The sequence below is a fragment of the Ipomoea nil genome, unplaced genomic scaffold, assembly GCF_001879475.1.
Source record: "Ipomoea nil cultivar Tokyo-kokei standard unplaced genomic scaffold, Asagao_1.1 scaffold0143, whole genome shotgun sequence".
Lineage (NCBI taxonomy): Eukaryota > Viridiplantae > Streptophyta > Magnoliopsida > Solanales > Convolvulaceae > Ipomoea > Ipomoea nil.
This window is the reverse complement of record NW_017616571.1, coordinates 588,524-613,579: the sequence shown is the minus strand read 5'-3', so window position 1 is coordinate 613,579 and position 25,056 is coordinate 588,524. Positions and strand designations below refer to the sequence as shown.

The 25,056-nt window shown below is 41.6% G+C and overlaps 2 protein-coding genes across 2 annotated transcripts; one reads left to right on the top strand and one right to left on the bottom strand.

Moving 5' to 3' along the window:
* Positions 1–1,223: 1,223 nt before the first annotated feature.
* On the bottom strand, positions 1,224–11,667 carry LOC109171568. Its single transcript, XM_019320623.1, has 3 exons — positions 11,535–11,667; positions 3,752–3,870; positions 1,224–1,605 (listed from the first exon to the last, which is right to left on the bottom strand). Exons 1-3 carry the CDS (start codon positions 11,602–11,604, stop codon positions 1,489–1,491), a joined length of 306 nt encoding a protein of 101 aa, XP_019176168.1. The 5' UTR covers positions 11,605–11,667; the 3' UTR covers positions 1,224–1,488.
* Positions 5,351–11,146, top strand: LOC109171563. Its single transcript, XM_019320614.1, has 2 exons — positions 5,351–5,891; positions 10,520–11,146. The coding sequence occupies exons 1-2, from the start codon at positions 5,377–5,379 to the stop codon at positions 10,605–10,607; spliced, it is 603 nt and encodes a 200-aa protein (XP_019176159.1). The 5' UTR covers positions 5,351–5,376; the 3' UTR covers positions 10,608–11,146.
* Positions 11,668–25,056: the final 13,389 nt, after the last annotated feature.

Sequence of the window (25,056 nt, the reverse complement as noted above, 5' to 3'; positions counted from 1 at the left end):
GCAAGACTTTTTGTTGGCGAAAAATGCGGGAGATTAATTTCGTCACCAGAATTATTATAATTAATTAATTATAGAGTTTAATAATCGCACGTCAAATGTCAAAATCTCAGAATGAGGGTGCAACTACTACAACATGTGAATATTTAACTTGTTAAATACGAGGTATTGAAGTGAAACGTAGATGCGGCTCTCTTTGAAGATGGGCTAGGCTATGGAGCAGTGTTGCGTGACGGAGGTTTGTAGCTGCCTGGAGGGCGGCGTTTAGTGTGTGGTTGGGATTCATATCTTGTGGAAGCAACGGTAGTAAAGGAGGCACTAGCTTGGTTGAAAGATTACAGTCGTAGTAATATTATTGTGGAGTCTGATAGTTTAAATTTCGGTACTTGTTATAACTCTATTACATCAGATTATTCGTGTGTGTGTTTAATTATATTCGTGTATGCGTTTAATTATTAAGCAATGATGTTTAATTGCTAGGGACATTGAGAAGGTGTTTGTTCGCCATGTCGAGGTCAATGAATCATGTGACTCATGTGCTAACTCAAATAATTAATTCTTCGTTTGTTCTAGGGTCATAGGTTTCTGTCACACCGCCTTGCATCTCAGACTTGGTTATTTACTAATGGAATTTGGTTTGTTGCTTTCAAAAAAAAAAAAAAATCTTTAAAGGACCCAAAAATGTGTTTAAAAGAAGCCCTCGTCATCTCATTCCCACAACTCCATGAGTTAAATTTCTACTAATTTAGATTAGCTATGGGTTATCAATTGCGATCAATTGACCAAACACCAAGACTAATCTTGTTCTATGCCAGGCAAGACTTCAAAGGATCCAAAGACCTCTAATTAAATGAGAAAAAACCCGCATCATCTCATCCACAAGTGTTAAACTTCGACTAATTTAGAATACTGCCTACCAAACTCCACATAAAGACAACTTTCTCATTGCTAATTTCTCTACAAACAAGGCTAAAAAAACATTTGAGTGAAAATCCTAATATAATTAATGTAGACAAGAAACCTAACGCATTTTGAATGGATTCAGGCAAAGATTTCAACTTTTAATTTTTTTTTTTTTTTTTAATTTTAAATTCACGTGATGACATATCTTGCATGTTGTTTTGAGATGGAGCATATGGTATCACGTGATTTTGGAAATCAGGCGAAAATCACTGCATTATGCAATCTCATCACAAGAAAATGCTGCCTGGAATATCAACAGGAACTGCAAAAAGTGATAGTATCCTATTGCAGAACTGCAGAAGCATAAATCATACCTTCAAGATGGAATATCACAAGATCTACAGTGAAGATTTCCTCCATAACGATATCAACCGCCAATCAATAGAAGTAAGAAAACTGAAATTGTTTCCCGTCTAGAATTCATAAAAAATGTTATTGCAGAATCTACAAACAAAAATAACGCCAACCTTAACCAATTAGAAGCAATGAAATGCCATCCACCTGTGTGATTTGTATTTCGGGTTTCTATCACTTCTTTTTATTAATAATTTGCCCAAAGAGCTTATTCCAGTAAACTGTTGCTTCTTCTGGTGTTCGAAAAGTCCAGATGTGAGGCTTAGCTTGGCCCTGCTTCTTCGAAGCTTCCTGTTTCAAGGAAATGCTATAATCAATTGTATAGCCACAATCACCAACATGGCAGTTAACTCTCAAGTCTCAAGTAGATTAGACCAATTGATGGAGTAAAGAGGCAGGAAACCAACTCATAACCAAAAATGGAAAATTAAATTGCAGACTACAGAAAACAACTCAAGGAATATCAGAATTGTTGAGTTTGGAAGATGGAATGGCCTGGCGGGTGGAGAATAATACCACCCGCCAGTTAGGCGGAAGCAATATGAAGAATCAAGGACTAGGAAATGTATATAAGACTGAAATTATATTAGTATTCTCTGTTTCTAATACAGAAACACAGTACACATATATACACAAATACATAACTGTAAATACCTATTCATAAACTGACACCTATTCATAAACAAACACAACCCTATAGATAAAACTAACTCTTTATTTTCAACAAGAATGATATCCTCCTGCAAGTGATAGAACTCGCCCCTCAGCTACTAGCTGATTATCACAATGATTTTTTTTCTCTGCCCTTCCCTCAGGAAAAACAGTAATTAATAATATATTATAAGGCACTAAATAAGGAAAGATATCATTCAAGGATTACAGATTAATTCAATCATCCCTATCCACTGAATTAATGGCTTAATGCTAATCAATCATGCAGCTTAATTATATCTTTCAATTCCCATTTACTTCTAGTGTATCAGTTACATATTCTAGCATTTTCAGGCATAACCAGTGGAGTAAAACTCAGCCTAGGTCGCCGCCTAGGCGCCCCTATGCTGAGTTGACTTTGATGTTAATTACCTTTCTAGTTGGACAAACAGCCGACTCGGAGAAAACCAAACGAGGACACAAGGAGTAAATAAAACAACCCTTCAAACCAGTTTCGCCAATCCCCGCACAGCTCACAGTGAAGCCATCTCCAGTAGCAACCCAAATCTCCCTTTGCCTTTTACTGCCCAGAATGCCATTGCCGGCCAACCGTCGCAACTAATCAATGGATTGAGACAAGTCACGTGTGAGTAAGAGTCAAAGCCCATCGTCGCAGCCCACAGCTCGCCATCACCCATTGCCCAGTAGCCACTCCATTGTAACTTAGAAGTTATCACTCAACATCACTGGAGTCATAGAGATTTTACCATTTCCAACATTACCTTTTGGTTTTAATGCTTAATTGTTAGAGACGCAAAAACTTTGAGGCTGAGTTACGGCTAGACTTTTAGGCTTTGGACTAGGGTTAGGTTTTGGGTCAGGCTATAATACTTTATTAAGGCACCTAGGTGCTCCTTAGACGGCACCCATCCACTGCCTGATGGGCGCCTAGTGCCTTTTACAACCTCGAGCATAACATACTTCAAATAGTGGAGATTGATTTTTTTTAAACTCTATTTTGTTCCAAGAAAACTTTTGTCATAACAACTCTCTTACCACAATATGCCTCTCACCAGTATTTACAGTCTTTCAGAATTAAAGATATAGAGCACACTTAAAAAGGGTCAACAAGTGAATCTCAAAATATAGACCCACAAATCCACAATAATGAGCTTTCACCAGAAGGGGTTAATTTATGGTATTCAAGAATTTCTTGAGCTCCTAAGACTAAACTTCTATCCCACCAAGCTCAAAGAGAAAAGTGCTCCCCTTTTTGTCTACCCTCCCCCAGAATGTTTAGTGCATGAGTGCAAGGCATGGGCATGTGTCAGTTTGGTCTTTTCTGCTGCTAAAAGACAGCAATTGTTTCACCTTATCAAAATATCTCTAACCTACACCTGGTTTAAGAAGCTACTAGTACAAGTCCCAGAGGGGAGAGATTTAATCAGAAACTAAAGCCAAGCAAGGATAAAGTTCTACCCATTCACACAGGCTGTTAAGCATAAATTAAATGCAGTCACCATCTAAACTTCAAGTATAAGTATATATAATCCAAGGATCCAGGCAATTGTCAATGTAATATTCTTGTGCAAAATACATTGATGGTTGCAGAGTGTTCCAATGAGAACTCCCAGGAAAAGAACGTATGGATAGGTTCATAAGATGTTTCATTCTTTATTTCTCTTTTAAGGTAAAATGCAGTACTATATCTGTTTTACAGGACAATTTAATGATGCAAAGAGTTGGACAAAATATTTTAAGAACAATGCCAAGTCTGACAGCATACCTCCACTTCTGATGGTTGTTTAGTTTTTAGTCTCAAACAATCAAAAAGAGCACTCCATTTATCATAGCAATTGTCAAGGGCACCCAGCCTATAATATTGCTGCATCTGATGAACTGGAGCTGCCAAATCATAATTCCCCATGTGTGTAGTCACATAAGCATTCAAGAGTCATTAAAATGAGAAAAACAAAGATTAGAAACATAATGTAGTAAGCCACATCAAAGACTAAAGTGGTTCCAGAGTTAGAAGCATATGTGATAAAGAACATAATCAGTGGATAGTGTACACACGTAAGAAGAAGGGAAAATAAGAACAAGAATGGTAACAATTAATCAATTTTTCATAGCCTTTTATGATCGAGTGTGATGCTTCCGGAACAGGTGTAGTAGTGGTTCTAATGCAAGAATCTCGTCCAATTGCATATTTTAGCAAGGCTTTAACTGGACGAAGTGTGGCTAAATCTGCATATGGAAAAGAGCTGATGGCACTTGTTTTAGCAATACAACATTGGTGGCCATACCTAATGGGCAGAAAGTTCATTGTTCGCACTGACCATCAAAGTCTTCGACAGCTACTACAGCAACGTATCACCACCCCCCCATCACAACAAAATTGGATGACCAAGTTAATAGGATACGATTTTGAAGTCACTTATAAGCCTAGCAAGCCCAATAAGGCCGCTCATGCATTGTCAAGGAAAGGTGAAGACGTTGAACTATCAGCTATAACCCTACCATTTTGGATGGATTGGGCTGAGTTAGACACTGCAGTATCCAGTGACATCAGCTTGCAAGCTATTTGTGAACGCCTTCGAAAAGACCCGGCTAGTTACCCCGCCTATCAGCTAGTAAATGGACATCTTTTTACAAAGGACGCATCGTTATTTCTGCCATGGATCCCAAAACTTTTGGAGAATTCCATTCCAGTGATTCCACACCCACGAGAGGTCACTCTAGTGCGTATCGCACTTACCAGCCCCAACAGGACTTCTCCATCCATTGCCCATTCCAAAAGTTGTTTGGGAAGATATTGCCATGGATTTCATCATTGGACTTCCTCGTTCCAGTAGATTTGATTGCATATGGGTGGTCATAGACCGCTTCACTAAATACGCACGCCCATTTTGTGGGACTCCGACACCCATTCACCGCAAAATCTCTTGCTGTGATATTTGCAAGGGAGGTCATCCATCTACATGAGGTTCCAAGGTTAATTGTGTCTAATCGTGACCCGATCAGACCGATCTTTTTGAGCAAATTTTGGAAAGAATTTTTTGCAAAGTTGGATACCAAGCTTTGAATGAGCAGCTCGTACCACCCTCAAACGGACAAGTAAACCGAAGTGCTCAACAGATGTCTCGAGAAGTATTTATGATGTTTTGGCGTTTTGCATCATAACAACCCAAACAATGGGGTTGGTACCTACATTGGGCTGAATATCTGTATAACACCTTACATGGAGCTGCCGGTGTCACCCCTTTTCATTGTGTGTATGGTCGACCCCCTCCCACATTAGCTCAATATTTACTAGGGGAATTCAAAGTGGCGGCAATGGCCGAGGAACACAGTGACCGAAATGAAATACTTCGACAACTCAGCTACAATTTGGACTGAGCACAACAACAAATGACCAAGGTGGCCAATGCCAAACAGCGAGATTTTGAGTTCGCTGAAGGTGATAATGTCTTACTTAAGTTTCGTTCACATCGCCAATCATCAGTCCAACGGCGCATCAGCCAAAAATTAGCCCCAAGATACTTTGGTCCCTTCACTATTGTGCGAAAGTTAAGCACAGTATCATACAAGCTTGCACTACCTGCTACAGCTAAGGTACACCCTATTTTTCATGTGTCTCAACTTCGAAGTGTGGCAGGCATGTATCCAGTTTTGCTAAGCTTCCCGGGGATATCAATAGATGAACAAGGGTATATTCCCCAAGATGTTCTGGCAATCCACGAGCAGAGTGGGAACACCCAGGTTTTAGTGCAATGGGAGGGCCAGCCAAAGGATGACACTACTTGGGTTGATATTGCTGATTTTCGTGGCCAATTTCCAAACTCCAACCTTGTGGACAAGGTTGTTTCGTTGGCATGCAGCATTAATAAAGAACGTAATCAGTGGATAGTGTACACACGTAAATGGTACGGAGTAACAATTAATCAATTAACCTAAATCATGCAGCAGTTTACAATCAAGGCATCTTTCAAGGAAAGTCTGGAATTATTGATTAGCATTATTGTTGCTTAATTACAACATTTAGACCTTGTAACAGAGAGTAAATTGAGACCTTCTCCTAGGAGGGAAGGCATCCAATAAGTTCTGAAAATAATAGCTCTAGCAGCTGAACAAGAAATCTTTCTTGCAGGAGGGAACCTCATGGTCCCTTGTTTTTCCCCTTTTGAAATCTGATTTCCATATTGTCTTTTCCCTTACCTTTTTTTACCTTTCTGTTCCCAACCCTGTACTCTAACAGCATGCAATGAGGTCTTCTTGATATTTATTAGCCTCTTCAAGGTTCTCACTCTCAGAGTTTTTCTTCTCAATTTGACAATAAATTATCACTCTAGTGGTCTTGCTATGCTGCAATGATATTTTGTTTACTAAAGCAACATGAAATGAGGTCAGTAAACAATTCATGGATGAAAATATTCCAACAAAATTTTCACAAGAGGAGAGTTGAAGATACGGTTGGCAGTGACAAGCTGATTTAAGCATCATAACCGATTGCTTATATAAGTTTTTGTTTTTTGTGAGCAAATATTTCAGTTTCTTCAAGTCAGAAGAAATCCCATTCTAAAATTTCATGCTCTATTCTTCTACTAAACCACTAGCCAAATATAGATCCAGAAGTCTAATTTAGCTGTTGCAGTTTACACAATCAGAAGTTTATGCGCTCGCTGCAGGAAACCAGACCGTAGCCACAATCTGAATCATCTTTTCGCAGCAATGATCTGAAGCAGCTTGACCCTTTATCCTTTATCTTCATTCCTATTCCAGCTCAAATCAAACATTTCCAGTTCTGACACTATCAATTTAAGATATCACTGACCACTTATTAATTCATCACTTAAATTATGATAAACCAGCATACACTAAAGATTTCCTATGGCATTTCTTCAAAACCAGGCCACCGAACTCATATGTGAAAGAATAATGTTCCTCTAGTATTCTCTAATGCTCAAGTGGCATTGTCCAACTCTTATTACTTCAGTATTTCTCGAATGATCAAATAGTCAAATGTCATTATCCAATTATTAAGGGAGCATTTGGTTCACGGAATGTTATATTACCTTAGGAAATGTTAGATTGCTGGGAATGTTAGATTACTGTGTTTGGTTTAAAACTAAGGTATGTAATATAAATCTGTTTGGTTGAAGAGTTATTTTTTTATGTTATGATGATTATTTTAATAAATTTTAAAATTAAAATAAATAAAATAAGGCAATGGTAAAATATAGAAGTAAATGATTTAAAATTAATTAACTAAGAGCTTGAACAATAATTAACTAAGGCAATGAATTAAAACGACAAAATTAGCAATAAGACAAGGGAATGTGAGAATATCTAAGAAAAGGGAGAGTATCTCACATTCCCTTGCAATAGCTAAAAACCTTATGAGGAGGTTATGTTACATTCCCGGGAAAAATTGCATAACTTGAACCAAACATGAGAATCGTATATTCCTAAGCAAAATATAACCTTGGTTATCTTATATAACTTGAACCAAACAACAAATGTAGCTGATAGAGTGCAATCTTGGTAACATTTCATGCTACCACATTCTTGCAATAGATTTATATGTACTTGGTTCTTTACAGTATATCCCACATAGCTTTTGAATGAAAAATATACAAAACATTGTACCCCAGCTTCACATCATTTTATCATGGCTTAAAGACCGTCTGAAAAGCACTACAAGAACTTAGGCATTTTGTCAAATTCTCTAGTTCCCTTACTAACCATTGCTCATTTAAGCTAGGGACTACATAATATAGCTGCTCCCTCACCTAGTCACCCCCTGCCCCAAACTAAGGTTGCATAACTGATAAGCGAACAATTAACAAGAAGCAAGTCTCAGATATCATAAATAGTTCAACAACACATAAGTCTATCAAACTTCAAAATGAAACTCAAAAAAACAAGGTTGTAAAAGGCTCTAGGCGCCCACAGCGCCCATCAAGTGGTGGATGGGTGCCTAGTGCCTAGGCAAGCACCTAGGTGCCTTAGTAAAAATATTACGGAGTATTATTTTTTCCTTCATTTAATAAAATAAAAAGCATTTAAGCAATATTGATAAAGCATTAAAGCCTAACCCTAGCTCAAACCCTAAAAGTCTAACCCTAACTAGCTAACTCAAAGCCTCAAAGTCTTAGACTCCAGCGATAAAGCATTCAAGCCAAAAGGAAAAGTATGAAACGGTAAAATCTCTTTGTGACTCCAGAGATGGCGAGTTGTAGACTATGACAATGGGCTTCGATGCTTCCTCACTCATGACTCAATGGGCATTTTGGTTTGAGATCAGCTAAATATATTACTAGATAAGATTAGGAAAGTAAACAAGTTGTATTGCTTTAGAGTTTCAGTACAAATATTCAACGTGTCCTACTTAATGAAGAGTCTCCTACCGTCCTACTTATATTAGTGCCTCCAACGTTCTTTTGCTCAAGTAACAGTTTCACAGTAATGGGGAGCCGAGTCTATATTAAATGTGGTATTCACCATAATTGTCTTGTCTTGAATAGGCTGGTGCTGGAATAAATGTTTCCGTTCCGTGACCGTTGGTCTTCTTCAGGTGGTTTTGGGTCGGATGCCTATCCCATTATCCTGTCACTAGCCCCCTACTCCCGAGTCTGCAAAGGTGTTTGACCTGGCTTGGGAGTAACAATTGTAGCAACGGTAGATTCCTGAGTAACTTAGGAATCTAATCCCTCATCATATGGGAATCTAGGATTCTCTTTACATATATATATTCTTTTATTTTTCCAAATACTTTCTTTCCTTCCTCTTATTTCCAAATATTTTCTTTCTTTTTTTATGCCTCCTCTTAATATAAATCTTACACGCAGTAATTTTGATCACTCCATCAATTCTTGTCAGACACTTGTGCCTGGTAAGTTTTTTTTTTTTTACGCAGAGTTTTGACCAAGGTGGGGTGGGGCCGAGGCGAGGCTTCAGACCGTGACCGAGACCGCCTCAGTCGTGGCCGAGGCCTCGCGGGAGGATTGGTGATATTGGCATTAGACTCGGGAATATGCTCCCCAAGATACATACTTTGTAGTTCACCTACTATCCATGCAATTGGGACTTCGGTTTCTCTTCACAGCTTTCTAATAGAATTTTTAAATTATTACGAGATAGCCCCGGGTCAACTTGTCCCTAATGGCCAACAAACGATTGATGGCTTTCTTTCTTTATGCTGGGGGGGGGGGGGGGGGGAGGTAGAGCCCACATTAAAAGATGACCTACCAACTAAAAACATGGCTTGGAAAAGACTTAATGTGGTCTCTACCTCACTCTCTCGGCATAAAGAAACAAAGCCAGCAATCGCTTGGTGGCCATTAAGGACAAGTTGAACCGAGGCTATCTCGTAACAATTTCAAAATTCTATTAGAAAGCTGTGAAGAGGAAACCGAAGTCCCAATTGCATGGATAGTAGGTGAACTCCAAAGTAAGTATCTCAGGGAGAATTGGTGATATTGGCGCTAGACTCGGGAACAATGGTCAAAACGTCAGGACTAACAAGACCTCGAACATCCTCCAAATCTTGGGGATCCAATTGAGGTCATATGGACGCAATAAGGGAATTATCAAGAGGGGAGTGCGAGGCCCCGCGCCTCTTCCTTTATGGACGAGTCCTTAACACTTGTAAATTAGAAGACGAGGGGTTGTGAGTATAAGGGATTGGGGAAAAATCATCAAAGAGGGGAGAATGGTCGTCATCAGGAAAATACTCATCGTCGGAAGGTCATCATCATCGATTGAATATACCACATCCATTAAAAACAGGAAAACTAACCTGGTCAACAAGCAAGCAGAAACACTCAGAGGCAAGCCGCCCTCTAGCAAAAAAAAGCTCGCGCAGCGGCCAGGCCGAGGCTGCACAGTCGCGCCTCACCCACGACCAAGGTTGTCTCGATCACGGTCTGAAGCCTCGCCTCGGCCCCACCCCACCTCGGTCAAAACACAGTCAAAACCCCGCGTAAAAAGTATAAATAAAAACTTATCAAGCACAAGAGTCTGACATGAACTGATAAAGGAGTGATCAAAATTACTGCATGTAGGGTTTATATTAAGAGGAGGCATTAAAAAAAAAAAAAAGGAAAGAAAAATATTTGGAAATAAGAGGAAGGGAAGAAAATATTTGGTAAAATAAAAGAATATACATATGTAAAGAGAATCCTAGATTCCCATATGATGAGGGATTAAATTCCTAAGTTACTCAGGAATCTACAGTTGCTACAGTTGTTACTCCCAAGCCAGCTCAAACACCTTCGCAGACTCGGGAGTAGGGAGCTGGTGACAGGATAATGGGACATCCACCCGACTCAAAACCACTCAAAGAAGACCAACGGGCTTCACCACGAGCTTTGTAGCGATCAATGAAATTGGTGAAGGTTGAAGGGCAATTGAGGCTTGAAGAGTTGTTTGATTTACTCCTTGTCTTTAGTTGTCTACTCTTTTCGATGTAGCTTCTTCTCATTTAAGGGTTGTTTTGCTAAAAATTATGTCATTTTGAGCAAAACAACCCTAAAAGTAATTATAATAAATGGTTGAGTAAGCCTAATTGGTTCACTAGATGGACAGCCCGACTAGAAAGGCAATTAACGGCAAAATCGACTCAGCATAGGGGCATTTAGTGCTTAGGCCAAGTTTTACAACAATGGAAAAAAAAATCAAATTTTATCATTTCTTTTTGTTGAAATTATACCAGGAGAAAACATAGACTAACAATATTATGGGCCTATTCAGCATCATGAAATTTCTTGAGTTTTATAGAAAACTACAAAAGAGAAAATGGAAAATGAAGTTGTATGTTCAAAATGAACTGTTTCTGGAATTAGAAAACATTGTTTCACAGCTGAACAACGAATTTTAAAACGAACCAAAAAAGGTGTTATCCAGGTTTCAGTAAATGGAAGACACTTTCTAAACATAAAAAATAAATTAAACTTCATCAATAACTACCATCAATTACCTATCCACCACCACCAATACTACCATCACCACAGCCTTGTAATTCCACCCACCACGGACATTCATGACATGCTTCCCTGTCATAATTATCCATCCACCATTCCACCTCCCATTACTGCCACTACCACTAGCTAATCAATATCTTCATCCACCATCACTTCTAATCTTCATTCAATCCATCCCCCACCATTGATGCCGATCACTGTAAGAGTGTAAGCCATTGCATACTATCAACTAAATAAAGGGTCAAAATATCAAATTTGAAATCCAATCCAAACTTAATCTAACCTAAACTCGATTTCATACAACCTAACCAAGCCATAGCTATCGGGCAACAACGGAGATGCTAAACTGTGAACAATATCGAGCAAGGGTGAAATTTGAACGATAACTTCAAAACCAAATGTATACAATAAAATAGTTTGTGTAGAAATTTCTAGGTTTCTAACTTTCAAGTGATACACCAGATTTTCACAAAATACACCGACGATTCACGATTGGCAAGCCAGTTTAATCATTTCGACTGTTACTCCGCAGATTAATATATATATTATGAAGATAATTTCTAGGGAGAAAGGAAAGTAGCGTACAGTAGCAAGAACAAAGCGCAGTGAAACAGGCGGCGCATGACCTCCGCCGTGTTTGCTCTCCGGAGCTCATTGTCTTCGCTCTGTAAAATTTTTAGGGAACACAAAAATTACTCCATAATTTGTTGTTTCTTTGTGCCGTGAACTGAGAGCTGGGGTAACTTTTGGTCTACAAAAGTAATTTTTTGACATTATTATAAAAACCTTATTGGTAAAATTATAATTAAAAAAGATTAAATGAAAAAAATAAATAAATAAAGAAGTACTTAATAAGATAAAATCTTTCAATCGGTTTGGTCGAAGGAATTATAATTTTACTTATTTTCATATAATTATAATCTTATGTCTACCCCTAATATTTTCAATTCTATGATTTTTGGGAATAAAAAGAGATACCTTTAGACAAACCTAAAATTAATGTTTCATTGTCTACTATAACAAGTATGGGGGGTTTTGATATTTATACTACATATTTCATTTCAATTCTTATGGATATCAAACATTGAAATTGAAATGTTAAATAATTATATTCTTACAAACCAAACAGTAGAAATTAAATTATCATTTTGTTCTCACAATTTTCATCTCTCGTTGAATTGTACTCCGTAATTCATTACCCCCTTGAAGAATTTAATTAATCCGGGGGTTCGAATTATTAAACCCGATTAATAAAGGAGATATTAGTTGTAAAGGATAACGTAGCAGATGATAAACGAGGATGGAATAATGGAAGAACAATATATAGATGTGCCACGGGGACAATATCGTATGTATTATAATCTCGTAGATGATTACAAAGGATTCCAACAAAGCTATTAAAAGGGATAATTTAGACAAGATAGATTGTGATGTCTTAATAGGACAAATGCATGTTTATTTATACAAAATAATCCTAACTAACTCGCTAATTTGCATTCAAAACACTAACTCGCTAATTTCACGGTGGGCCATAAGGCTAAGCCAAGGCCCATGTCGTGGGTCGTAGGACTAAGTCAATGCCCATCATTAATGGGTCCAGAGACGGGCTCCAGATTCTCCTTGGGCCACCCGAGTCATATTCTTGGACCCTATTATTTGGTCATTTCCAATATATTCATCATCTGTCCCCCACTATCTGAGTTGCGAGAAATTGACAATGAGAGAGAGTAAACGTTTGGCTCCATGCTTGGATGAATGCTTCAAGATCAATTTGAATGGAAATATTTTGCTTATTCCAACACCTTTTAAGCTTTTAGCCTTGCGATTTAATCTATGATCTGAATCCTCTACGTCCGAGAGCGAGTTGTCCGAGCGACGCAAGGTCACTTATTAAATTTTGCTCGCATGATTTTTTTTTTTTTGAGAAAATTTCAATTTTGGTCCACTGACTATTGGAGTTGTGTTAATCGTAACACTTGACTTTCAAAAATGTTAATTTAGTACCTTGACTATGCAATTTCTATCAATTTTGGTCACGCCGGCCAAATTGCCGGCCAAATCTCACCAGAAAAATTTAATAGGTCAAATAATGAGGGTATTTTAGTCATTTTACTCTCTTTTCTTTCTTCTCCGATGAGCTTTTCTCCATTTCCGGCGACGATTTCTTCTCCGATGACCTTCTCCCTCAACAATGCTTCAAGTTGATCTTTGCAGACTGACTGGAAAATTGCGTGTGAAACCTTGGCAGACGGTCGAGTCGAAAGTGATGATTCCGTCGACGACTACGAAAAGAGAGTGGCTCGAGATCTTCTACCGGAATCCTTCTTGATATCGAAAGATGCGGAGTTTGATTGGTTCGACCGCAACGCTTATTTTGGAGCGTAAGGAGTCCGGCAAAGGTCTCAACCCGAACCCGAATTTGAACTCAAGTTCGAATTCGAGTTCGCAGAGGTTTGCGAAGTCGAAGGACAATCGAGGTTCGCGCAATCGCAGAGTTTCGATAGTCGGGCTTCCCAAGACTCAGGAGAACAACTACTATACGCCGACTCGATGCGAAGGAGTTGCAGCAAACCGGCGAATATCCATAATGGTTGTTTTATCCCAGTGTACGACTTGGTTAGGAACATTGATTTTGTAATGGTTCTTTTATAGGATGATTGTACTGACATCCATGATTGCATGTTAGAGGCGGATTAGAGAGTGGAACTGTTGGCCTGCATCTTTGTGTTATTGGAAGAGGATTTGGTGCATTTTTCCGGTCATTTTGGTTTGGAATTCTCTGTCTGTGTTTTATGGGCGTTAACAAATTACTAAATCTCTTGTTGGATCTTGCTTTGCTAGTGATCAACTGCTCTCTGCCATTCAAGAGTTGTTCCCAATGGGTCCATTCCTTCGGAGAAGAGCATGTCGACGAGGAAGGTAGCGACGGCGGAAATGCAGCAACGAATCGTCCAGAGAAGGCGATCGGATTAATTGGCTGTGGTAGAAAGACGAAATTACCCCTGAAATTAAAGATTAATTGGCAAATTCAATTTTTTTTGGTGAGATTTAGCCGGCAATTTGGCTGGAGTGACCAAAATTGATAGAAATAGCATAGTCAATGTACTAAATTAACATTTTTGGAAGTCAAGTGTTGCAATTAACACAACTCCAATAGTCAGTGGACTAAAATTGAAATTTTCTCTTTTTTTTTTTGTTGTTGAGTTAGCTTACTTCAACAAAGCCGCTGGCTTGGCCGAAGGTCGACTCTTCCGTTGGGTAGTTAGTGGGGTCGAATCCTGTACCTGCCCTTAGGGGATGTTAATGTTTCCATGCCCGAACCGAGGGCTTGGCCACGGAAAGGTTATTTCGTCAGGTCCCGCGCCCGTCCCTTAGGGGATGTTAACATTTCTGTGCTCGAGTCAGGGGCTTGGCCACTAAAAGGTTCTTCCGTCATGTACCTAGCGAGTACGGATCCCGTGCCGGCCCTTAGGGAATGCATTGAGCAAGCAATATATATGTTTCTTTTAAATCAAAATTGGCCCGTCGATCGTAACTCGAGCTAATTTCGCAATCGTAAAAATACTTCAATATAATAATGGGTCGTTGGGCGGACCAACGTATATGTAATAACCCAAAAATAGGTTATTCTATCAGGTAGTGAGCGAGTACGGGCCTCGTATCACCGTTATGGTATGCCAATGTCGGGGCTGGCACGCACGACCACTATAACACCCCATTTTTCTTAATCTAAATTCCCAAATACTTTACTTAATAAGATAAGTTAAACAAGAAATAAGAAAGATTTCAAGAACTTAAGCCAACTAAAAACCAACCAACGGGTGTTACCGCCACAGTCACCACTCGAGGTGACTGCATAGGCTAAAAAGGGAAAAATAAACTAAACAAGTCAACTTCATTAAAATTTAAAGCTTGGGGTTCAACCCCGGTGTTCAAGACCAACAAAAGATCCATCTAAGTCATGAGTCAACAACAACTATCATCAAACATCAGTATCTAGATAATAACATTCAAACAGATACTATCTAAGATCTAACATCTCATCTAAGCACTATAACTACTCGTGCGCGCTCAACAACTGCGCCCACCTGAAAGGGGTTACAAAAACAGTTTGAAAATAAACTCGTTAGGACGAAGCTAAGTATAAAACCACTCAACCTTGTAAAGTACTATAGAATATAGGTTTTGAAAATCATTTAGCATACACACGTAGTTATAAGTATTTCAACACTTAAACAACAACTCCATAATTCATAGACAAATATATGTGCTTGCAACCTAGTCAACATAAAATCAACACAATAGTCATGCTTTAACAATTACAAGTAAACATAGCTTAATATACAAACTCGTGCTATCATGCCAAACAATAAGCAATAACAAGACATACAACTCGACATAATATAAATGTAACACATGCAAAACAAGTGAAAGGGAAAGCCAAGATGCAATAAGTATAAATATATACTCTCACTCTCAAAAATATATACTTTTTCTTTGGAGGTTCCTGTTGAATCACAAAATCCATTTTTCTCTTCGTTCACTTTGAGTCACACAGACTCACTTTCTCTTCTTTCTCTTTGAGTCACATAGACTCACATTCTCAACTTTAAACATGGGCGAGGCAGGAACTTCACCATGTGTGAATGGACCTGTCCGGGCTCAGGCATCTAGCCGGCCTAATACCAGTCTCGCCCACAGAACCACTCTCTCGAGTTCTAAACTCAAACTTTGTGGAATCAGGTATCGTACTTGTCAATGTGCACACCCCCTAACCGGGGATTCCAAGCCCGGCGGATAATATCCAACCTAGTAACCCAGGAATATCGACCAAGTTACTCACATCGGACCGCAATGTCCGTTTCTTTCTCAAACTTTCTTTCTTTCACTTTTCTTCCGAAAGGACATAGTCCTAACGGCCTCCAAAAAACCTATTTGTCTCACAATAGATACATAGAGATATGTCTCATGCAACATCCTTCTCACAACTTTGGAAATCAAATATCATGCAACTCTCAATGCAAATAGATAATGATTTTCCAAAATAGATATAGGTGTTGGTTTTTGGGTTTTCGGGCCCAAGGGGGTCCAACACAACCTTGGTCGGTGGATTCACCTTTCAATAAAAATGTGTGCTAAAATAATATGGGCTCGATGATTTTGACGTGGAAACCGAAAGGAAAACCACAGGCCTTTTTGGGCGGTGCCAAGCCTAACTCCACTATATATTTTGTAGGTGTCTTTGTACATACTTGTAGGGCTATTCTCTACACAAAGTGTTGTGTTTCTAATAATATAGCAATAATAATATAAAGAAGAGTGATGGAATGGTGTGGAAGAGTCCTCCCATTTGTATGGATGAGTGGTGGAGCCTTCTTGGTATGTTGTGGAATGAGGCCTTCTTGGGAGAGTAGTTGTGGGAGAGTGATAGTAGTCTTCAAGTGTGTAGGAAGAGTGCTTGGGAGAGTCCTCCCATGTGTGTATAAGTGAGTGAATGGATGGATGCCCCTTTCTTCTTGTCTTCTCCTCCTTTTATAGCTAGCCCATCCCCAAAAGTGTCCGTTGGACATTTAGTAGGGTAGTGATGGGTGATAATTAGGGTAGTAAGTAAGGGTTTAAGTGGGGGGTTATGGATAATAATAATAATTAGATATTTGACTAGTGATGATGAGTGGGGTAATAATAGGGTAGTAAATGGGCTAACGGCTAGTTTTAGGCCGACCCTACACGTGCCGATTCCACACTCGCCGCCGACTCCTGGACCGAGCCGACTCCTTGGTTTGACCCGTATCTCTTTTGGGCTTGCTCCATTTTCTTCTTGGGCTTCCCTTCTTTGTCTGGGCCTTATCTCTTTTCTTCTTGGGCCCCGAGCCCACGGGGTTCACACCCCATCAACTAGTCCCTCACTTTTCTATGTCTCGCGCTTAGTAGGACATGGAAAAGTATACTGTCTTGCCTCAAAATTATCCCCCTTGATTCTTGCCGACTCTTTATTCAAGATCCCACACGACTCCATCCTCATGACTTCTCTCCGTTTGCCATACGACCGACTGCTTCAGTGGATGTGACCCTCCGGCTTCGAGCCCCTTCTTTCTTTAGCCGTCCAAGTGAATCTCGGCTGTAACTTTTCCTTTCTTTAATAAACTTCTAAGGGTTCGGACCCTCGATTCATTCTTTATTCGCCGAGTCCCTCAGTCGAGGCGACTCTTCGGTGGTAGCTCCTTTTCCCTCTAGAAATGTCTAAGGGTCGGAACCCTTGTTTCTTTTCTCTTTTTCTCTAGAAACGTCTAAGGGTCGGAACCCTTGTTTCTTTTCTCTTTTCTCTAGAAACGTCTAAGGGTCGGAACCCTTGTTTCTTTTCTCTTTTCTCTAGAAATGTCTAAGGGTCGGAACCCTTGTTTCTTTTCTCTTTTCTCTAGAAACGTCTAAGGGTCGGAACCCTTGTTTCTTTTCTCTTTTCTCTAGAAACGTCTAAGGGTCGGAACCCTTGTTTCTTTTCTCTTTTTCTCGCCGAGTCCCTCAGTCGAGGCGACTCTTGCAGGCTTTTTCTCGGAAACGTCTAAGGGTCCGGGCCCTTGTTTCCTATCTTTTCTTGCCGAGTCCCTCGGTCGAGGTGACCCATTAGGCTTTTTCTATCTCAGAAACAGTTTAGGGTCAGTGCCCCGTCGTTTCTCTCAATACTCGCCGAGTCCCTCAGTCGAGGCGACTCCTGTAGGCTTTTTCTCGGAAACGTCTAAGGGTCTGGGCCCTTGTTTCCTATCTTTTCTTGCCGAGTCCCTCGGTCGAGGTGACCCATTAGGCTTTTTCTATCTCAGAAACAGTTTAGGGTCAGTGCCCCGTCGTTTCTCTCAATACTCGCCGAGTCCCTCAGTCGAGGCGACTCCTGTAGGCTTTTTCTCGGAAACGTCTAAGGGTCTGGGCCCTTGTTTCCTATCTTTTCTTGCCGAGTCCCTCGGTCGAGGTGACCCATTAGGCTTTTTCTATCTCAGAAACAGTTTAGGGTCAGTGCCCCGTCGTTTCTCTCAATACTCGCCAAGTCCCTCAGTCGAGGCGACTCCTGTAGGCTTTTTCTCGGAAACGTCTAAGGGTCTGGGCCCTTGTTTCCTATCTTTTCTTGCCGAGTCCCTCGGTCGAGGTGACCCATTAGGCTTTTTCTATCTCAGAAACAGTTTAGGGTCAGTGCCCCGTCGTTTCTCTCAATACTCGCCGAGTCCCTCAGTCGAGGCGACTCCTGTAGGCTTTTTCTCGGAAACGTCTAAGGGTCTGGGCCCTTGTTTCCTATCTTTTCTTACCGAGTCCCTCGGTCGAGGTGACCCATTAGGCTTTTTCTATCTCAGAAACAGTTTAGGGTCAGTGCCCCGTCGTTTCTCTCAATACTCACCGAGTCCCTCAGTCGAGGCGACTCTTTTCTTGCCGAGTCCCTCAGTCGAGGTGACTCTTTTGGCTTTTTCTAAGGGTCCTAGCCCTTGTTTCTTTTCTTTTCCTCTCGCCGAGTCCCTGCTCGAGGCGAGTCCTGGCTATGATTATTTTTTTTTTTTTTCAAGTAGACTTCTTGGACTCTTGGTTCTTTTACTAACTCGAGTGACTCCCGGGTGTAGCTTTACTTCTTCTTCCTTTGTATAGCCCCTTGTAGATGAGGAATTCTGTGAGCAAGTAAATTTTGGAAAAGTTTTCCTCGGGTTGCGTGGCACATGTGTTTTTGATGCGCCTTAGTATGTCCCACCGAGCTGCAAGAATTTTATAGCCATGTTTTCGTGAGAAAAGGTATTAATGTTAGGTCGAGAGGAGTCGAACCCTGGCTTCATTACTTTCTTCCATGGCTTTTACCAATCCTACGCAATTGAACTTTGTTGCATCTCCACAGCGTTGAACTTAATATATGCCAACATTGCGCACTAAGACAGCCATGAACAAGTTACGAGGCGCATCGTGCTCCAGTTTTGGGATCATCATCACCAGTCAGTATTTATGCCCATTTCGAGAGTACGCCTGGAATGACAAACGCAAATTACCAGATTCAAATCTCCTTCTTTAGCCTGCTTACTAGAGGAATTCATAGTGCTCTCTCTGCAATATAATCTTTTGGTGTTTTGCATGTCCTCGGATGTAAAATCTGCCTAGCAGCTCTTTTCTCGAAATTTGGCACGTTATAGTGTGCTCCCTTTCTTTTCCAAATCTAATATGAGCCTGACAGCTTGCTTTAGTGAACATTCTGAGACATTGCTTTTCCATCATTATTAAATTGATTCTTCCTGTCGACCCCTCTTTATAACGTTGGGACAACTAAACATTGCACTTCGCCTCTCCTCCAACGCGCCTAGACGGAAAGTATTAATGGTACCTGGAAGGTTCCTTACTGCTTCTCTGCCTTTCCCCCCCTCCCATGATAGCTACGTGTTTGTTGTGTATTTTTCCCACATTTTGTGGCCGATCGTGCTCTTTCCCGTATACAGGGCAGTCAGCCACGTGCTCAATCCATGCCATTCCTCCAAATATATCACCCCCGAAAAAGTAACTTCAAATTGCCCCGTCTCAGCATCTCGACACATAATTCACATAGGATTAGTATGAACCCGTGCGAGCTCATAACTTTCCTAACCCTTATTGTTCGTTTCTGTGCTGTCCATGCGATCTACTAATGGCTGATTTTGGGTTTCTCTGCTCGTGAGTATAGACTTTCCATGCATGGCTTGCCCATGATTTCGTTATGGCAAGTCGGGCAGTCGGCACGCTTAGCTTGTCCGGGTCACCGGGTCGTACCCTCATTCTCCACGCCCGAGTCCGAATCACTTTGGACTCACCACTTTGAACCTCAATTCAGTCTCGGATAATCAATGCAAACAATATATTGAGATCATTTGAGCTATTGATAGCTTTGGGGTTAGAGATACCATTTTGCACGAGCTGAAGCCTTCAGGGCCATGGGCGAGCATAACCATAAAGCTTCGAACGCGTCCATATCTTTCTTCAAGACAGCCACCTGCTGCTGTTGAACCACACCAGGCCAGCCGACTGTAATCATCATTGAAACTGACCTTCCTAACGCAGTCAGCTTCGCGCTCGGGGTGCTTTCTATGGAAGAAGAGTCGGATGTGAGAAGCTTGTCAACATGCTCTGTTGATCAATTTCTTGCGCTGAATACGCCATGTGCCCACTCTTCTTGTGGACTGCAGAATCCATTTCATTCCTTGAACGGGAGTCCTCCAATTGAAATATATATTGTCGAGTTCCTTCAGTCGCCATACTGCGCTGAATCCGAGCACACCGCCTGACCGTCGTCCGAGTCGATCATTCTCCCCGCCAAGTACCTTTACTAATTTCCGGCTTCCTGCATGGATGATGGCCGACTGCTTAGATAACATGGCAGAGGCAGTTGCAGCGGAGATGGCCGGTCGGTGAGGGCGATGGTAGTGACAATAACAACGTCTTCTTGCAACTTCCTCGTCTGATTGGTGTTTTGGCAGGAGAATAGTTTGCGCTCGATCTTCAGCGATGATGGCAAGCGGCAGTCTGTGTGTTCTACCGGTGCTCGCGATCCGAGTGCTCCATGTTAGGATGCATTGTTTCAATCATGGCATATACAAGACTTTAGCATAAATTCTCATATTCCGGCTCCGACTCCATGACATGGCGGCCGACTCTTTGCCTGCCAAGTACCTTTACAAGCTTTGTTGACATCATCCCTCTACCATATTTGCCACGTACATATGACTAACACTGTCTCTTTTGGCCGGGGGAACGCATGGAAGAATAGGGGCACCGTGTCCGAGTCCGACTCGTTACGAATCTGAATAAGAGCAACCGTCGACTTAGTGCCGGAACACTTTGAGCTCGGCGGCCGCGGTTTGAGCTGCCCCTTTTAGCTTCTTCCTCCTTCACCACGCGTTGCCTTCGACTGTGGGAGTAAGACTCGACCACAGGATCCACGCGTTGCCTTCGACCGTAGGAGCAGGACTCGACCATAGGATCAGCAATTGTAGTCCCAATCCGAGTCCCTACGTTGCCTTCGACCGTAGGAGTAAAAACTCGACCACGGATCAGCGACTGTAGCTCCAAGTCCCTCAGTTAGACAACAAGTTTGATGACTTCTTGCTTCCTCCTATCACATATTTTACTGAACATGTAAGGCATGCTTCAATTTTGTTCTAGCGAGTTCCTGGCCAAGTCAGACAATATTCAAGGACTCATCCATATTTTTGGAGTGTAGATTTCATGAGCAGCATCCCATTTGTGCGTTCGCAGGCCGCCAATTTACTCAGACTATTTTTCCATCACAACCGCAAGGGAAGAGCTTCCAAAACTCCTCGTCACACGACGAGAATGAAGAATCCGCGCAAGGGGGAGGCCGAGTCCGAGCCCATCGTTCACCTCTGTTCTAGTGTCGACTCTGACTCTACCGCTTACGCCATTGTTCCAACTCCGCGACATGCCGTATAGTGGTCGAGTCCTTTGACTGTTGAATCCTTTAGTCTTCCTGGATTCTGCTCTCTTGGGGTCGCACCAAATAGGATGCCAGGGATGGATTGTCTTCATTTTCCACGTCCGAGCTCGAGTCTGGTTGACGCCGTAGGCGGTGTTCGACAGTGCACCCAACCTGGGTGAGTCGACGCAGCCTACATAGAGACGAAGGAGTCTGCGAGTGTATCGATTATATGTGTTACCGAGATGGAACCATGGAGCGCATGGGAGCCGATTTAGGTGGTGGTCCCCGGCTGAGCACTACATCCCAGTCCGACTCCAGTCAAGTCGGGGAGAGAGCAATATCCGGCTCCTTGCCGGTGGTGTTTATCTCGCGAATGGCAGAAGTGCTACGTGATTCAATCTCTATCCTTATCTTGTTGGTATGTGTATCTGGAGACGTTTATTGAAAATTGCTTCATTTTGCTAAATTGATACTCGCATGCTGGAGTTACTTACTGCCTTAGCACCTTGATTTCTTCAAGCATCAATATGGCCCTCATTCGCTGCCACCTAAGCAAGTCCTGAACAAGCAGCTTCACCGGCATTCAAACGGGTAGAACACAAATTTTTGGAGTTGTGTTTTTTTTTGCCTTTCTTTAGGTGCACTGTTGCCATGTACTGTATGTATCCACCATGGGAAATCTCCAAGATGCCTTTTTCTAGATATAATAATTTTCATGCATAAATGTGTCTGGTAGGCTTCACAAAAAGTAATTCCTATGTCTGTCATGCGCATTCCCCTAGCTGCCGACTCCGATTCGCGACCACTATACGCTTCATTGGAATCCTTATCTGCTTTCAATTCTGGAAAGTTGAAAAATTTTTTAATCGCCAACACAGTGAGATATGCCGTGTCTGATCTGTCTTCATGTGTATCGACTGCCAGCTTCTTTTTTTTTTTTTTTTTTTTTTTTTTTTTTTTTTTTATCGACCCCTCATTCCGGCTCAGGTAATCACCGTGACCGACTCCTTGAGGAGAGCAACATTCTACTTGCTCGATGGCTGCATCTGTATAATGGCGTGAAGGGCGGTGGCTGGCAGGGTTCCTGAAGGACGTCCGAGTCCGAGTCTATTGTCCGAGTCACGGGATCACCTCGCTGTTTAACCAGCCGACTGAAGCTCCAGTCGACTAAAGGAGTCGGCAAGGAGAGCATAGGTTCAGAATGAGCGGTCGGCGGCTGACCAGATTGCTACGCCGAGGGTTTCTCGTTGACTGCAGAATTCTTCGCCCAACTATACGAACTCGGCTGTCGATCCTTTAAATGGCCCCCCAGACTGCTTTGAGATTACAAATCTCCATTTCCCCTCATTTTCCTTAAATTTTCCATTTTCGCTATGCTTTTATCTCAGTACAGCAGACATGACGTGTCTGATCTATCTTGTGTCGGCAGGCGGCTACAGCCCACCTTGCAATTGATTCAGTGGGCTTGATTTTCTTGTTGTGACGGTATTAGAATGTGTATACTGGAGAGTCTCCTCTTAACAACATATTGCTTGTCTGACTCAATATAGACAGAGCTTTTTGCATAATCAAGAGTAATAGCGGATAAAATAACTGTGACCACGGCGTCTACCGTTAAGGTCTTGGTGGGGGAATCATTTATTCGGCGTCCCGATTTCTTGATTCCCCCGGCCGAGTCCCTCAGTGTGATGGACCGACCACTCTTTGCTAACAACTACAATTTAAATATTATGTCTAATTTAGGGTTACCTCTTGTAGACCTCAACGCACAGCTTCTTTACTTGAGTCTCCTCTAATTCTCTTCTTGGTCCACGGCTCTCCGCGAACCTTCTCAATCTCCCGTCCGTAGTGACCGAACGCTCTCCGAAATTGCTCAGACAAAGAGGCAAACGCAACCTTTTGTCACGATCCCCACAGACGGCGCCAGTGTTGGTTTTTGGGTTTTCGGGCCCAAGGGGGTCCAACACAACCTTGGTCGGTGGATTCACCTTTCAATAAAAATGTGTGCTAAAATAATATGGGCTCGATGATTTTGACGTGGAAACCGAAAGGAAAACCACGGGCCTTTTTGGGCGGTGCCAAGCCTAACTCCACTATGTATTTTGTAGGTGTCTTTGTACATACTTGTAGGGCTATTCTCTACACAAAGTGTTGTGTTTCTAATAATATAGCAATAATAATATAAAGAAGAGTGATGGAATGGTGTGGAAGAGTCCTCCCATTTGTATGGATGAGTGGTGGAGCCTTCTTGGTATGTTGTGGAATGAGGCCTCCTTGGGAGAGTAGTTGTGGGAGAGTGATAGTAGTCTTCAAGTGTGTAGGAAGAGTGCTTGGGAGAGTCCTCCCATGTGTGTATGAGTGAGTGAATGGATGGATGCCCCTTTCTTCTTGTCTTCTCCTCCTTTTATAGCTAGCCCATCCCCAAAAGTGTCCGTTGGACATTTAGTAGGGTAGTGATGGGTGATAATTAGGGTAGTAAGTAAGGGTTTAAGTGGGGGGTTATGGATAATAATAATAATTAGATATTTGACTAGTGATGATGAGTGGGGTAATAATAGGGTAGTAAATGGGCTAACGGCTAGTTTTAGGCCGACCCTACACCCGTTCCGATTCCACACTCGCCGCCGACTCCTGGACCGAGCCGACTCCTTGGTTTGACCCGTATCTCTTTTGGGCTTGCTCCATTTTCTTCTTGGGCTTCCCTTCTTTGTCTGGGCCTTATCTCTTTTCTTCTTGGGCCCCGAGCCCATGGGGTTCACACCCCATCAATAGGTTTTTGAAATAGAACTTAGGCTTACATAAAGCCAATAATGCACTTAAACAATGAAATGCACTAAAACAACCCTTCACTGTGAAACAAATCTCAATTTCCCACTCACTGTAAATCCCATAAAGTCATGCACTATATATGCAAAATTTCTCAAAACATAGCAATACTTCTCAATAATTACCAACAAGTATTTTGGGCATACTTCTCAATAAAAACTAAGTATTGAACATGTTTTTCAACTCCAAAAACATACACAAAAGCTTTAAACTCATACACTGGAATGGTTCACAGGCAACAACAACAACAACATACTTAATTCATCACAATTTCAACCATAAATCATAATTCACAACTCCAAATTCAACGAAACGAACTTCTACGAGTGCGCTGTAGCGAGCCCGAGTGTCTGAGCCTCAAGGACCCACGCGTCCCGGTTTGAAAAACGCGTAGCTGAGCCACAAAGGGCCCAACCAGTACTGGGATTGGCCTGGCGGAGTTTGGTGACGGCGCTTGAGAAGCCCCATCACTAGGCTCCGCCCAGCCACGGATCATGGCAACGGTTCTTGCCTAGAACCGTGGCCATGGTCCGCCCCTCAACGGAGCCGCCCAACGGACATTGCCAAGGTCCGTTGGCTAGCTCCGTTGGGTGATCTGGTGCACCTTCTGTGTGCACCAGATACCTCCCACTTCACTTGCAAAGCAAAACCAGTGCAATCCAAGTCTTCCAAACCACAACAAATCAATCATAAATCATCTATAACACACCAATAGCTCAACCACAACATTTATCTAGCATTTCTACACATCAAACCATAAGAATGGCAATTAACAGAGATGAAAATATAGGTTTGGGAGTCCATGGTTTATACCTTTTCTTGTTCTTCCTCCTTGTATGGATCTCTACCTCCTCTCTA